The 15,072-nt window shown below is 36.5% G+C and overlaps 1 protein-coding gene across 1 annotated transcript; it reads left to right on the top strand.

Annotated features, from left to right (window-relative positions):
* Window positions 1-615: 615 nt before the first annotated feature.
* LOC104117553 (dolichyl-diphosphooligosaccharide--protein glycosyltransferase subunit STT3A) lies at window positions 616-14,814 on the top strand. The gene is made up of 23 exons (XM_009628627.4): window positions 616-808; window positions 948-1,010; window positions 2,888-2,943; window positions 3,049-3,120; window positions 3,306-3,411; window positions 3,562-3,612; window positions 3,976-4,071; window positions 4,198-4,257; window positions 4,356-4,469; window positions 4,729-4,815; window positions 5,712-5,815; window positions 5,993-6,088; window positions 7,106-7,226; window positions 7,327-7,407; window positions 7,495-7,614; window positions 7,707-7,928; window positions 9,586-9,729; window positions 10,914-11,100; window positions 11,183-11,280; window positions 12,232-12,311; window positions 12,402-12,489; window positions 14,328-14,417; window positions 14,499-14,814. The coding sequence occupies exons 1-23, from the start codon at window positions 686-688 to the stop codon at window positions 14,556-14,558; spliced, it is 2,319 nt and encodes a 772-aa protein (XP_009626922.1). The 5' UTR covers window positions 616-685; the 3' UTR covers window positions 14,559-14,814.
* The last annotated feature ends 258 nt before the right edge of the window (window positions 14,815-15,072 follow it).

Genomic DNA, 15,072 nt, shown 5'->3' with positions numbered 1-15,072 from the left:
TTTTGAGGTGTAGTTTATATTGTTTTTAATATATTTTTAGTGTATAGTATAACTTTTGGTGTTATAATTTTTGGCATTTGATGGTGGTATTTCTTATTAATTTTTTTTTTACATTTAATAATTTGAGTTTGTTAAATATTTGACTGAGAGTCCTTCGCCCCAACTGGTTTGGAGTGGGTTATCCATAGTGATGACCAGGGATAGATCCACCCTCAATGCTTTCTGGGTCTGAGTCTGTCACACAAAACTTGCCTAGTGCGGTTATATTCTTTGTGTGGTTTGTAGGCCGTTACACAGTGGGAGTTTACTCAGTGCGCACATAATGCTCACCCGAAGGGCACAGAGGCTGTAGCGGCTGAGAGTAGTTTTACTCGAGTTCCAAAAAAAAAAATATTTGACTTAGACCAGAATTGCTCTCAGTTTGAAAGGTCAAAGCTGTAGAAAAATAAAATAAAAGGTCAAAACTGTTCAAGAACATATTTAAGGGACCAGTTTTGTCATTTCTCACCAAAAATGGGGATAAGAAATTAATGACACAATAGACATTTTAGTTAAATCAGGAGGACCAATCCGTCTTTTCAAATGTCAGCTTCTACAAAGTCTCCTCAAAGATCAAAAACCCTGCGCCCAACTGCACTGTCACTCTCTTTTAGCTCCAAACTCCAAAGCTTTCAGTTGGCCGTTAATGGCGGCCTCTTCAGATACCGTAGTAACGCCGTCAAGCCTACGTCGGGCTTTCGGCAATGTCTTCTCATTATTCATTCTTATTCTCATCGGCGTTCTAGCTTTCTCGATCCGTCTTTTCTCCGTAAATTCCTTTAATTCAAATCTATTATTAGAAATTAATTTTCTTGCGTGTAATTTAGATCTGATTTTTGATTCTCTTGTTTTCCAGCATTTTTACATTTTCATTTGATCACTTGTGATTGATTTGTGCTTTTTAACAGGTGATTAAGTATGAAAGTGTTATTCACGAGTTCGATCCTTATTTCAATTACAGAGTTACTCAGGTTTGGCTTTTATTCTTTATTTTTTTGAAAAGTCTTAAGTAATTAATTTTATTTATGAGGTACTATACTTTTTGTTATTTTATTTTAGATGTACTGTAGCATAAATGTACTTATTAGAGTGATAGAGCTAGGACTGGATCGTACATTTTGGCTCTTTTTTAGAGAATGCTTATAAGACCTATTTGAATTGAGCTGAGTTTAGGGTTAAGGATGCATGAGAAGAATTTGACGTTCAATGACAATAGATCCGATGACTTGAAAAAGTGAAATGTATAATTAGGTGCAATATAAGCAGGTTGATGCATTTACATTATGCATTCAAGGAATAGTTACCCGGTACTTGTGCTGGTGGAGTACACTTAAGCTGGCCCGGACACCATCGTCACAAGAGAAGTGGATATACATTATATATTGTCATTGTTTTCTGTGGAGTGCTTTGATACGGTATTAAATAGAATAAATGTTGCTGAAGAAAACATGAAGATAGAATACTTTCTGTTTTCTATCCACGATCATTCAATCAACTATGCCTCAATATACGCTTTACTTAATGAGGAACCCTTTTTCTCCACTTCTTTTTTTTAGATTAACTGGAACTAATTCAAACTCGGTGGATAACCAACCCGCAGCTCACCCATCTACCCGCTACACTTAAATACCAGATATGGTCTTCTTGTGGGGCAGTTTCATCGTGATGTTGTATCCCAGTTCAAACTTCAAACTCATGACGTGTGCCTAGCACACATCTTGTGTTGTACTACCTTAGTAGTACCTTTAATGTTACCCGATGGGGCTTTTCTCCACACTCTTCTATATGCTACAATATCTTCTCAAGGTATCATGGGTGAGCTTTTATACCATACAAAGTTAAACCCATTCAAAAAATGTTAACTTTATTTCTGGATCTATTCTATTTAAAATGTACTATGATATTTCAATCCTGTCTCAATAACCTTTTTCAATCATTGGACAATTTAATGGGATGGGCGAGTAATTAGAATTACATTGACAAATTTTAGTGGCATCTTTGCATGCTATCATTAATGAGAAATTCCCGAAAGTTGTAGTGTCCTTAATTTACTTCTGGGATAGACAAGATGGTAGCTCGTAGAAGATAAAATTTGCTTTACTTACCATATAATGCGAACACCGTAAAGTTTTCAAAGTTGACAAGTCCATTATGTATATTTAGATGCCCTGCAAAGCTACATAAGTCATATTATTTGGTCAATTTACCTTCAGTAGGTGTTTGTTAGAATGTCTATTTCTGGGTGCAAAAAGTGGGACTTCCTTTCCAACATTTACACTATTATTCATGGAAACCAGTAAATTGGCTACTTTAGAAGAATTGGCAAGAGAAAGCTTATTTCCACTTTGGAATTAGTCAATTTGTAAGTTATATGAGCTTTTAACTATAATAATCTGTCGGTATAGTGCAGTTATTCGTACTAATTTTGACTACCCAAAAAGAACATACTGATTTTGGGAAGTATGGGGTCCGTTGATACTGAATTAACGTTGGAGTAGGTCAGATGAACTTTAGTGCTCCTTCTGAGTGTTTTGATAAAGCAATTCTGTAAAAAGTTTGTTTTAGGTCATCACTTTTGGATTCTTATGCTCTAGATTTTTCACATCTTACACTGTCAATTTGTGGTGCTAATCTTGGATATCTTTGATCATGACGCTTTTTTTGCTGCTTACTTAATTATAATTTTATCTCCCTCAGAAAAGTTGTATCTTGCTCTCTATTCTTGTAGAGCATTTCCCTGGATGATAATAATTATCATATAATTGTTGTTATTTTACTAGTATTAATATTAAAATTTTGTTGGTACCACAAAACAATGTGAAGTATAACCATGCTTTGCCAACTGCAGTTTCTGACAAAGAATGGAATTTACGACTTCTGGAATTGGTTTGATGATCGGACCTGGTAATTACGATTGTAGGAGTGAATTAGTTATTCCACACAATGTTGTCATGACTTATAAGTTCTTAATTGAAAATGACAGGTAATTAAGTTTTCCTTCTCTGATAGGTATCCACTTGGACGAGTGATTGGTGGAACTGTTTACCCTGGACTGACATTGACCGCTGGCACCTTGTGGTGGTGTGTATTATGGATCATTATTCTTGAGCACTCTTTTCTAGTTACCAGTCTTCAGATTATGGGAATCTTTGTTGTGTTTAATTTTATGAACTGATCGATTCATCCACCTCGTTTTCCTTATCTTTGAGTGTTATGATATTCAGGCACCAAGGGAGTAATGGTTTTATCTATATATTTATTGGCAGGATACTTAATTCTCTGAATATTCCTCTTTCTGTGGAAACTGTTTGTGTATTTACTGCTCCTACATTCTCCGCTTTTGCTGCTTGGGCAACATACCTTCTGACAAAGGTTCGTTATCTGGCTTGATTAAATCTTTTTTCACTTTACCAAATACACAGATGCTTCTTGTTGCTTTTGTTCTCGTGAAAGTGTAGCAACCTAAAAACATTTCTCTGTTGTGAAGCGTGAGCTCTAAGTCATACGACTCTGCTTTTGTAGGAAGTTAAAGGGCCTGGGGCTGGACTAACTGCTGCAGCTCTATTAGCCATGGTAAATTCTTTTGCATGCATTTTCATTTGATGATTCCAAAATATGACCCTTGGATGGTTTTTAGCTTTTATGTTGGATGCATTGGGTTCAGAAAGAAACCAAACTATTGGGTGCGTGCCACTGCACAAATGTGTACTCAAGCCCTCAGCCAACTTTATTATTCCTTTTATTAATCTTCATTATACCTTACTTTAACTTATTATACTCTTCTAGGACAACGTAGCATTTTTCTTTCTCAAAAAGAAAGTAGCATCTTGTTTTGGCTTTACAATATATTTGGTAGTCTAGACTTACCTTTTATTCGGAAAAAATTGCTAGTCTACTTTGTTACAATGGTGAGTTTCATTTTCATGCTGCCTGCAGGTTCCGTCCTATATATCTCGATCAGTGGCCGGAAGCTATGACAATGAAGCTGTGGCCATATTTGCCTTGATCTTCACTTTCTATCTCTATATAAAGGTTCAGTCATGTTCAGCTTTTAACTTCGTTGTGTTACATGCAATATTTCCGGTGTCTATCCTTCTATCGTTAAGATTTTGGTGTTCCACTTGTATTTTGTGGAATGATGGTGATTGTTTGGTGCAGACACTGAACACGGGTTCCCTCTTTTATGCTACTCTAAATGCCTTGGCATACTTTTACATGGTAGGCATTTACTTCCTCATGGTGATTGCTTACTTAACCTCATTCTGTTCTTTATATATCTTCGCTTTCGAATTTATCGTAGTTCCATGTTCTTTCAGGTTTGCTCATGGGGAGGATATACCTTTATTATCAACCTTATTCCAATGCACGCCCTACTTTGCATCGTAACAGGGCGCTATTCTTCACGGCTTTACATTGCCTACGCTCCATTGGTAAGTACTAGTACCTGGGAACCTTATGCTTTATTGATAACAATTTGCAGTGGTAATTCCAAAGTCAATTTGTTTGCAAAACTTCACAAAAATATTCATAAAGTTTTGTACTAGTACCTGGGAACCTTAAAAGGAGTGTTTTAATGAGTAAATTTCCTTCGTCAAGGCATTAAAATCTTCTGGTCTCAATACATTGCCATTTACAAATTTTCTACAAAGTTGAGTTTGCTTTATTCTTCTAACTATCATACGGCTGCAGGTTATCCTGGGAACGCTATTGGCTGCTTTGGTCCCTGTTGTAGGTTTTAATGCAGTCATGACATCAGAACATTTTGCTTCATTTCTGGTAAGGTTCATTTCTACTCTTTTATCTCAGTAGTTCAGTCGTGGTCGAGCATACATGATTGATGATGTGTTCTTGCATATTACCGACCTACTTTAAGATATTCTCAACGTACCACATTTCGTCGAGATTAGCCTTGCCTGTCCTTATTTCATGATTGAAGTTTGAGGATATTAGAATCCTCAGGCTGAAATCAGCTTGTTGCATTGGGATTGCATGGTTTTGGGTTGTATGATTATGATTGTAGTGCTACTATTTCATTACCACTGCCTTTCTTTCCATCCAGTCCCCACTTTCTTGCTTTGTAGATGTCAAAATTCTATCTACTTAATGTAAAGCCTTTCTAAACAAATATCCAATACATTTTTCCATTCCATTTGAAATGCGGTATCACTTGATGAGATTAGAAGTTTAAATTCATTGAAATTATAGACTACTACTTTGGTCCCACTCACAATTAATAATATAATAAACTTGAACTACTTCAACCTCTTTCTAACTCAAACTAAGGCCATTTTAATATGTTTTGTAGGAGCATTAGATTAAACACATATACACTATACCAGTCTATGTCTTATTCTACTATGCTTTGTGATTATCAGCTTTTATAAAAGGGGCAGATTAGGCCTAGTTTTCGTCTTTGTTAGAAAAAGGAACTAGGAAGTTCTTTATCTTTATGAAAGAAGATTGCTGGAATACTAGAAAAGTAGCTTTGTTGCGTTTATGGGGTGGGATAGTTAAATGGATGACAGGAAACACTTTTAAATGGAAATGAATGATTTTATTTGTGATGATATCTAGAATACGAACCAATCTGACCATGTTTGCAATTGTTATGGACATTTCTCGGTCCTCATTAAATTAACATGTGCGCTGATATTTCTGATGGCTGTGTACAGGTGTTCATAATTCTCAATGTTGTGGGGCTTGTCTATTACATCAAAGGGATTCTCACACCAAAAATGTTCAAAGTAGCTGTGACTCTTGTTATATCTGCAGGCTTGTAAGCTCCTCTAATTTATATGTATAGCTTGCTATACTCATGCCTAGAATAAATTAAAAGAATGCCTAGTGGACATTTAATGAATTTAATTGGATCAACCCCTGTTCATTAATTAATTTCTGTTTTTGAATTCTATTATTTTCTCTGGTGATGATTGCTTCTTGTTTCGTTATTCAGGATTGTTTGCTGTGCTGTGGTAGCTGTGCTAATTGCACTTGTTGCCTCTAGCCCAACAAAGGGATGGAGTGGACGAAGTCTTAGCCTGCTTGACCCGTATGCTCCTTGCTTTATGATCCGTGTTGTCATCTTCTATGGTTACTTTACATTTTCTTTAGTTTCCTACTGCAAAAAGAGGACACAATGATTCAAGCGAAAAGCGATCTCGTTTTTGAATTTGACTTTAAAGGTGAAAAAAAAGAAGAGAAAATAGGAGAAAAAAGCTTATGCTATCTTTGTGTTAGGACTTGGGACTCCTCTCCAAGTATGCTTTAGTATTCTACTTGTTATCCTTGTTATCATTGTCTTCTTTTACTTTGCCATGCAATGACTCTTCATCTACTGCTGTGTCTCAACGTTTTTCTTTGCTAGTGTACAATCCTCTTCTGCTACTGTTTTATGAACTTATCTTTCTATCGTCTTGTTGAATTAGCATTTTAATGATGTATTTTTTTGAACTGTTGGATGTAGAAATTAGTAATATTAATGGGATTTTTGATATTATAAATACTCAATTCATAAATGTTCTGTAATTTTTACTTTTCCTTAAATTGTTTTGGACTGTTATCTTTCTTTCTTTCTTTCTTTCTTTCTTTCTTTCTTTCTTTCTTTCTTTCTTTCTTTCTTGCTTCCTCTGATATTACTGCGCCACTGTCTCTTTTCATCTTCTTGAGCCGAGGGTCTATTGGAAACAACCTTCTACTCCTCCGGAATAGGGGTAAGGTCTGCGTATACACTACCCTCCCCAGACCCCACTTGTGGGATTCCACTGGGTGGTTGTTGTTGTTGTTGTAAATTGTACACGTACCTTCTTGCTTGTAACTAAAGCCCCTGCTTCTAGTCGCTCTTAAAAATCTTGGAATCTCTACTTTGTGCTTTTCGGGCCTTTTGTCCCTTGTTAAATTCTGGGGGCGCTGCTTCTAGGAGATTTAAGATTCCACAATTCTGACTAAAAATCTCATTGTTTCTTATTTTGTGATGATTCTGGTGCCATTGCTCTTTTTTATACTTATATTCGCCCATGCAGCGTACTGAAGCAACTTTCTGTCTTTTCTTGTCTTTGAATTGAGACAGAACCTATGCGAGCAAGTATATACCAATTATTGCCAGTGTTAGCGAACATCAACCACCTACTTGGCCTTCTTACTTTATGGACATAAATGTATTAGCATTTTTGGTCCCCGCAGGCATTATTGTAAGTGTCAATTTTCAATTCCATTTATCTTGACTTTCTCATGTTGTTAATTTTATCTTTCTCTAGGCTTTGAATCAATCTTTCCTTTTGCCATGTGTAGGCATGCTTTTTGCCGCTGACTGATGCTAGCTCCTTTGTGATTCTTTATTTAGTGACTTCAGTATACTTTTCTGGTGTTATGGTAAGGGATATCAAGATTTTCTGGCTTGTTTCTTCTATTTTCTTTAAGCTCCCCTATTGAGCATCATTCCATTTGCTGAAATCACAGGTCCGCCTAATGCTTGTACTGGCCCCAGCGGCATGTATAATGTCTGGGATTGCTCTGTCATCAGCTTTTGGTGTTTTTACTCGATCAATCAAATTTGCATCAATTGGTAAACAGGTTGATGTAAGTGTCTTTGTTGTTCTTTAGAAGGTTATGCCAATCGTTAGCTATTTGATAATTCCTAATTAATACTTGTCATTTTGTTCGCTATCAAGGCAGGGGATACTGGTAATGGTGTTACACAGAATGATGTGGTGAAGCCTGATAAAACTGAAGAACCACCAAAGGAAAAAGCTTCAAGAAAAAAGAAGAAAGAAAAGGAGAATGTGGAAAAAACTCCTATTGTTACTAAAAGTGAGAGGAGGCTTTTGATGTTACCCATGGAGGCTTCTGTTGTTGCTATTCTTTTACTTATGTTGCTGGGTGCCTTTTATGTGGTATGTACCTTTGCTCTGCCCTGATGAAGTACCTGCAGCTATATCATTCCCATGTAGTAATTCCTTTATTATGTTTACATATACAAGGAATTAAATTCTTTTTCTTTCCTGTCTGATAATGATAACGTTTTTAGAGGAAACATGTCATAAAAATTTGGCTTGGTTGAGGTGGTGCTTTTGCCAGTAGATTAATTATTTAAATAAGCGACCATTTTTTTAGTTCTTTTAACGGTACAATTCCTAATTGCTACCTTTTTCTGTTGATTCCCTGACAAAGTTACTTGGAGAAAGCAAGCTCTTAAGACTAGTCAAGCTTCAAATTCAATTGCTAGATGATGGTCCATGCCTTAGTTCAGGGTGTCACATTACTAATATTTGGAGGATTCTTTCCCACTGAGGAAAACAAACTCTTTCTTTTTTCCTCAAGAAAAAGAATCATTGCTTGGCAATCTCGATGCTATCTCCCTTTTCATTCATGTATCAACCATCACTTTTCCTAGTTGCTGTTTCTGAGAATATAAGGGAAAGAGTGGATTGGGAATTAATGCTGACCTATCCTGAATAGGAGAAAAATAGAGATCAAACTCTATACAGTAAGTCCTTCCTCAGTGCAAGTTAGTTAACTATGGTAGTGCATTCCTTTATTGATAGATTGCTGCTTTAAGGCTGATGAGTAACTTGGATCAGTAAATTAAGCACGCATACACGTACACACAGAGATTGGTGAAAGAAGGGTCGGTAGGATGATTGACTACCTCCGGATACATGAAACAACCCAACAAGCTAACCCAAGTTAGCTGTGGCTAACAGTTGCTTTCAGTGGGAACTGTTCCCTGGGGATGATTAGGAAAATATGTCCTGGGTTGCTTACATGCTTTCCATGGGAACTGTGCCCTTGGAATGATTAGGAACATATGTCCTAGGTTGATCCCTGCGTGAGCTACCTTTGTTTTGTTTTGTTGATAGCAATATAGAGATAGAAGTAGCTGCAAATGAAGGATGATCTATTTATGTCGTAGGTACACTTCTTTTATGGGTATATGTCATAGTAAACTAATAAAATAAATGAAAAGTTCCAGGAACTCACTGTTGGCATGTGCTGCAGTCCTCATTTCCTAGTGAGAGAAACATCTTAAACTTATGATTCAGGAAATGACAGAGGCAGAAAGCCCTAAACTCTTTTTCGTGCGTACTGCTGAAATGCAAACCTGGTTCTAAGGCAAGAGGAAATACAATCTGCTATAGCAGTACATAGTCTGTCAGTTTGTAGATGAAATTTGATAGCTGTCTTTGATGAATATCTCAATTTGACGTCTTTGAACAAATTGCTTGTCCCGTTCATGTGCTGTGTTAGTTTTAGTTGTACACAACTATCTCAGTGCCATCGCCAACTGAAAATGGGGTGGACACGGCATCTCAAAGTAAGACAGATTACATGACAACAATTCAGCTGATAATTGTTACCTAAATTCCATAGGAATCAATGGAAATACCTTATGCCATTTGCATTTCTTCAAGTACTCATATTTCCTTGCAATGTAGACCTTTTAAAAAAAAAATTCTCCTTTATTTCTTTGTTGACTTTTTTGATAAAAAGGTAATTGTATTATAATTTTATTTCTTTGTTGACTTAATCTGTAACTAAATTTCCTTATAGGTTCATTGTGTCTGGGCAGCTGCGGAAGCTTATTCAGCTCCGTCTATTGTCTTAACATCACATTCGCATGATGGACTTCATGTATTTGATGACTTCAGAGAGGCTTATGCATGGTTGAGCCACAATACTGATGTAGATGATAAAGTAAGTTCTAATGCACAAATTTCTGGTTTACTTTTGGAATGGATGTGGTGACGGTGCGGTTATTTGCTTTTTACTTTGCTTAAAGTATATTTTCAGATGGACTCAATTCAGCTAGTACAACAACAAACCCAGTTTGATCCCATAAATGGGGTTTGGGGAGGGTAGTGTGTACGCAGTCCTTACCCCTACCTCATAGAGATAGAGAGACTGTTTCCGATAGACCCTCGGCTCAAAGAACAGTGAAGATAAAGCAACCAAGTAGCAAAGAAGGACTCAATTCAGCTAGTCATTTATTATATTTGCTTGTCCGAAAGTTTGATGTCGCTTGGTAATTTGTACCAGCTGAAAATATATTTTTAGATTATTCTTAGGTAACTATTTAACTTTCTGAGATTATTGGTGGAATACTAGCCAAGATTCTATTGGGGTTTTGTTTTCCAGAGAGGTGGAATACTAGAGAATGTGTGACCTGAAGATTGCTGTTCAAACTCAGTTGGCATTCAATGAGTCATTAGACCCTCACAGCTGAGTCATTAGACCCTCACAGCTGAGTCATTAGACCCTCACAGCTGATACTGGAACATGAATTTGGAGTTGGCTTCATAAATTAATTTAAACCTTTGCTGCCAAAAGTTTACATGAAGCATGCGCCGTAAGGAGAGGCAGAGTGCAAATTGGGGCTTCGATGACTTGTGTGGTGCTTTAGTGGAGCGCTGAGGCGTGCATCTTAGCAAAAACCAGCCAACCTACATTTGTTTTTTAGTATTAGGTGAATTCATAAGGTCCTCAAGTTCCTTCTTGAAATTCTTGTGAAGAAGGTATTCCTTCTTGAGAACGAAGGCACACAGCAATAAGGCAAAACAATATATTTTTGAAAATGCTATGGATGCATATGTTAATGATTGGTGTGATGCGAAATTAGAAATACAGTATGAGCAAGCTAGTCACTATATCTAAATTAGAAACTTAAATTTGTTCATTTGAATCAAAATTGAATATAGTTTTATATGTGATCGAAATGGTTTTTTACTTTGTAAATATTACTTCATTGCTTCATTTTCAATTCTTTCACCCAAGTAATTATTCAGTGTTTGTAGTTATTTTCCTGCTACATGCATACATAATGTATGTGTGCGCGCGCGCTCAAACACTGATTTATGTGTCATTCTGCTAACTCTTTTCAGGTGGCATCATGGTGGGACTATGGCTATCAGACGACTGCCATGGCAAATCGCACTGTTATTGTTGATAATAACACCTGGAATAATACACACATAGCAACAGTTGGTACAGCCATGTCCTCTCCTGAAAAAGCAGCCTGGGAAATCTTCAATTCTTTGGATGTAAAATATGTTCTTGTTGTCTTTGGAGGTTGGTACTCTTAATGTTGCTCAAGCTCAACAAGACTTCTTATTGTTTAGCCTTCAAGTCTAATGCCTACCATCAACTTCAGGTCTTGTTGGGTACCCCAGTGATGATATCAACAAGTTCCTCTGGATGGTTAGAATAGGTGGGGGTGTCTTCCCTCATATCAAGGAGCCTGATTATCTGGTGCGTGATTGTCCTTTAACCAACTTCCTTCTTGGCCTTCTGATTGACTGTTATTTGTTTCTGAACCTGATATAGTGGCCATTAATATTTTACTTTGATATGCAAACATGAGCATATTTGTAAAATATTACTTCGTTTCAATTTATGTGAAATACTTTCCTTATTAGTCCGTTCAAAAAATAATGACATATTTCTATATTTGGAAACAATTTAACTTTAAATTTTCTATTTTACTCATTTTACCTTTAATGAGAAGCTTGTATATAGTCACACAAATGTTATGGAATGTGTGAGACCACAAATTACAAATGTCTTGTAGCCGCACAAATACTATTGCATGTTTAAGACCACAAGTTTGAAAAGTCTTCATTTTTTCTTAAATTCCGTGCTGAGTCAAACTACGTGACATAAATTAAAAAGGAGGGAGAATATTTATGTGACAGCTGAGCAGTAAACTTTCTTTTTTCTTCTCGAGGGCTCAACAGCTGTAAACTTGTGCTGTATATCCCATCAAGAAATATTTTTACCATATGGAGATCTCTGAGAATGTGCCCTGGCACCTTTGATTGGTAGCTTTTTTGTTGCTTTCTTAATAATATTTTTTACGAGTCAAGGCTGATTAAGGATTCTTCCTTCTAGAACATTCACAGGCTCTTGTTTCTTTTATGTTGAGAATGAACATTCACAGGCCCTGATATCGTCATCATATGATGTGATTGCCTTTCTTTAGGTTTTAACCAGTTTTCGAGCCATTTATGAATTGTTTATCAAGTTCACGCTCTTGGTCTTGGGCTGTAAGAGCTACATGAATCTTTCTCAGCGTGTTATTGCACGTCAAATATCTTTTATCAAGTTCTTGCTCTTAGGCACTAAGAGCTACACAATTGATGTTTGAGTTTATCTTAGAATCGTAATTTCTATTCCATTAATCTTTTCCTTCTCTTTTGAAAGAGAGACGGTCAGTACCGGATTGATTCTATGGCTACTCCAACCATGCTGAACTGCCTTATGTACAAACTATCTTATTACAGGTGCTAAATTCTTGAGAACATGCAAGTTTATGTTTCGCTGGCTTTTGGGCATGATCGTCAAATTATTCACATCTCTATTTTGTGCTTTAGGTTTGTGGAGACAGATGGCAAGGGTTTTGATAGAGTAAGGCGGACTGAAATTGGAAAGAAACATTTTAAGCTCACCCACTTTGACGAGGTAAGTATATATTTTTATTGAATGCTTGCCTTTGTATTAAATGAAGTAGTGCAGTTTGTATGTGTGAAGCTATATTGCATTTGCAGATCTGAAAAGGCTAAATGAGTTAGTCTTCCAATTATCATTTTGATTTTTAGGTTGGGTGGTAAAAATTGATTGTGAAGCAACAAAAGTTTGTTAAAGCATTTTTCTGCACACATGGCTTATTTGCTTCATCGGGCTTATCAATGGCCTTGCTTATCAATGGCCTTGTTCGTATGCTTTCAGAGGAGGGGTGAATAGGAGAGCCCTGCTAAGGATATTTGTCCATGGAATTAGCCTAAAAATGTATATATTGTATAAAGTATAAGGTCAAACATATTACTATTCCATAGACAAGAATGTTGATATCTCTACTAGCATTTTTTACACCTGGACCCACTTTACTGAAAAATCCATGTTTTTTATGAAGTAATAAGCTTTATTAAATAATGGGCAAAAAAACACCCGCATTCATGAAAATCCATTGATGAGCTATTCAAGATCATACGTATTTTATAAGTAAAATTCTAGATAGAGCGGGCCTTGGAGAGGTGCTGAGATCTCCACTTCAATTTTTCACACCTGCAATGGCCAATATATCTCGCTTATCTAATTAATTTGATAGCAAGCGTCAACCTTTCAGAAATCATTGATTTGTAAGCTAATCTTGCAAGGGATGAAAAAGGATGGGATGATTTACTCTCAGAATTAACTCCCAATTAATAGTGATGGAATGTACCAGTTTGTTTTGTTGTGGGCACAACATTAGAAGTGTTAGACACAGGAATACGACATAAAGATAATTCATAATTCTCCATAGTTGTCTATGATGTACTACAGTTTCACCTCAACCCCACAGCGTCAGTACCTGCTTCGATTTTTTTTAGCATGTGAGTGCTGCTCAGTTGCTGCATAAATTGAATGCTTGAGATCTGGTTTGGCTTATGTTGCTATATGTTTGTGGCTTTTGTCAATGAGGTGAATTCTTGTAAAATAGATCCAGAGATTTTTGACTAATCAGTTATCCGGAAATTTGTGGACAAAACAATGAGAAGGAAAATGAGATTGTTCCATAGATTGGAAATATGATTTATCAGAACTGTACATGTCCTAATCTGTTTTAATTGCATTTCATGGAGAACAAAGAGGGAGGGGTGTGTCGGTTCTATTTTTCCCAATTCTTTTGTTCCTTCTGGGGGATTGGTGGGAAGGAGGGATGCTATAAGAAAGCAAAGATACCAGTGTGTGTGGTGGGATGGGGGATTGGGGATGGTGGGCAATTGTTTAATGGAATCGATTAAAACAGTAAGTCGAGTGCTTGAGTTAGCACTTTGACAATTCTTCACCACCAGTGTGTGTGGTGGGATGGGGGATTGGGGATGGTGGGCAATTGTTTAATGGAATCGATTAAAACAGTAAGTCGAGTGCTTGAGTTAGCACTTTGACAATTCTTCACAGATTCTCGATTTCCTAGACTACTAATGTTTATGTTAGATTAAGATGTTTTCATAAACACACAAAGGCACATTTCTTTTCTGGGTTTAATAGATGAAACACGGAAGTGAATAGGATATCTTTATTAGTATTTAGATGGATTTTAATGTTTTGCTCCATGCATATATCAGAATTGTCAAATAATAATTCAAGAGTCAATGATGTCTGATATTCCATAATCATCACTAGATAACAGTGCAAATGTAGATTCTAGATATTATCGAATATCATGGAAGGGGCAAGGAAATAGTTTGTGCATGGACTTGCATTTGTTCAACCTTGTGTGGACTACTTCATTCACCTTATATACGTATTTTATGCAGGTGTTTACTACTCACCACTGGATGGTCCGGATATACAAACTAAAACCCCCTAAGAACAGAATACGTGGAAAGACAAAGAAGTCTAAATCGGTATGTGTGGACTCCTCTGTTTCACGAATTCATGCATCTTTAGATATCTGAAACCAGCATTTTTGTTGTGAAAATTGGCAGAAATCTAACTCAGCTAGCTCGAAAAGAAGTGCAACACGAAAGAAGAATCCCTGGCTTTAAAGGGCTACTCATAATGAGCAACTTTTATTTATCAGCTTCATGATAGGAATATTTCGTACGATGAGTTTACATGTGAAAGGATTGTGCTGTAAAGGCTGCATCTTTTTCCCTTGAATGTATGTCAAATTATCCCAAGTTCCGCTGTCCTCTTGCCTTTTCCTTCAAGTTTAAATACCTTGATATTAGACAGAGAAGACATTTTCCCGGAGCTCGTTTTTTGATATAGATTTACAAGGAACCACACGTATCTATTGCTCATTAGGCGCATATTGGTGAATCTACTTTTCAAAATGCTCATCTGAGTCCAACACCTATAGTTGTAACTGAGTCTTTGAAGTGCTAAAACTATCGGCTGATATTAGAGTCCTAGATTCTATGCTATGCTCTCAAATCATGTACTATTTTTTTTTAATTTGCTAAAGCCTGTAGAAGATTCTTCCCTTTTTTCTTCTATATAATATGGTGTTCAGGTAAGCTTGTGCGCACTTTGATTATGATATTTGCTATCTTTGAC

This window comes from Nicotiana tomentosiformis, chromosome 6, assembly GCF_000390325.3.
Source record: "Nicotiana tomentosiformis chromosome 6, ASM39032v3, whole genome shotgun sequence".
NCBI classification, from domain to species: domain Eukaryota; kingdom Viridiplantae; phylum Streptophyta; class Magnoliopsida; order Solanales; family Solanaceae; genus Nicotiana; species Nicotiana tomentosiformis.
This window is presented reverse-complemented; position numbering and strand designations above follow the sequence as displayed.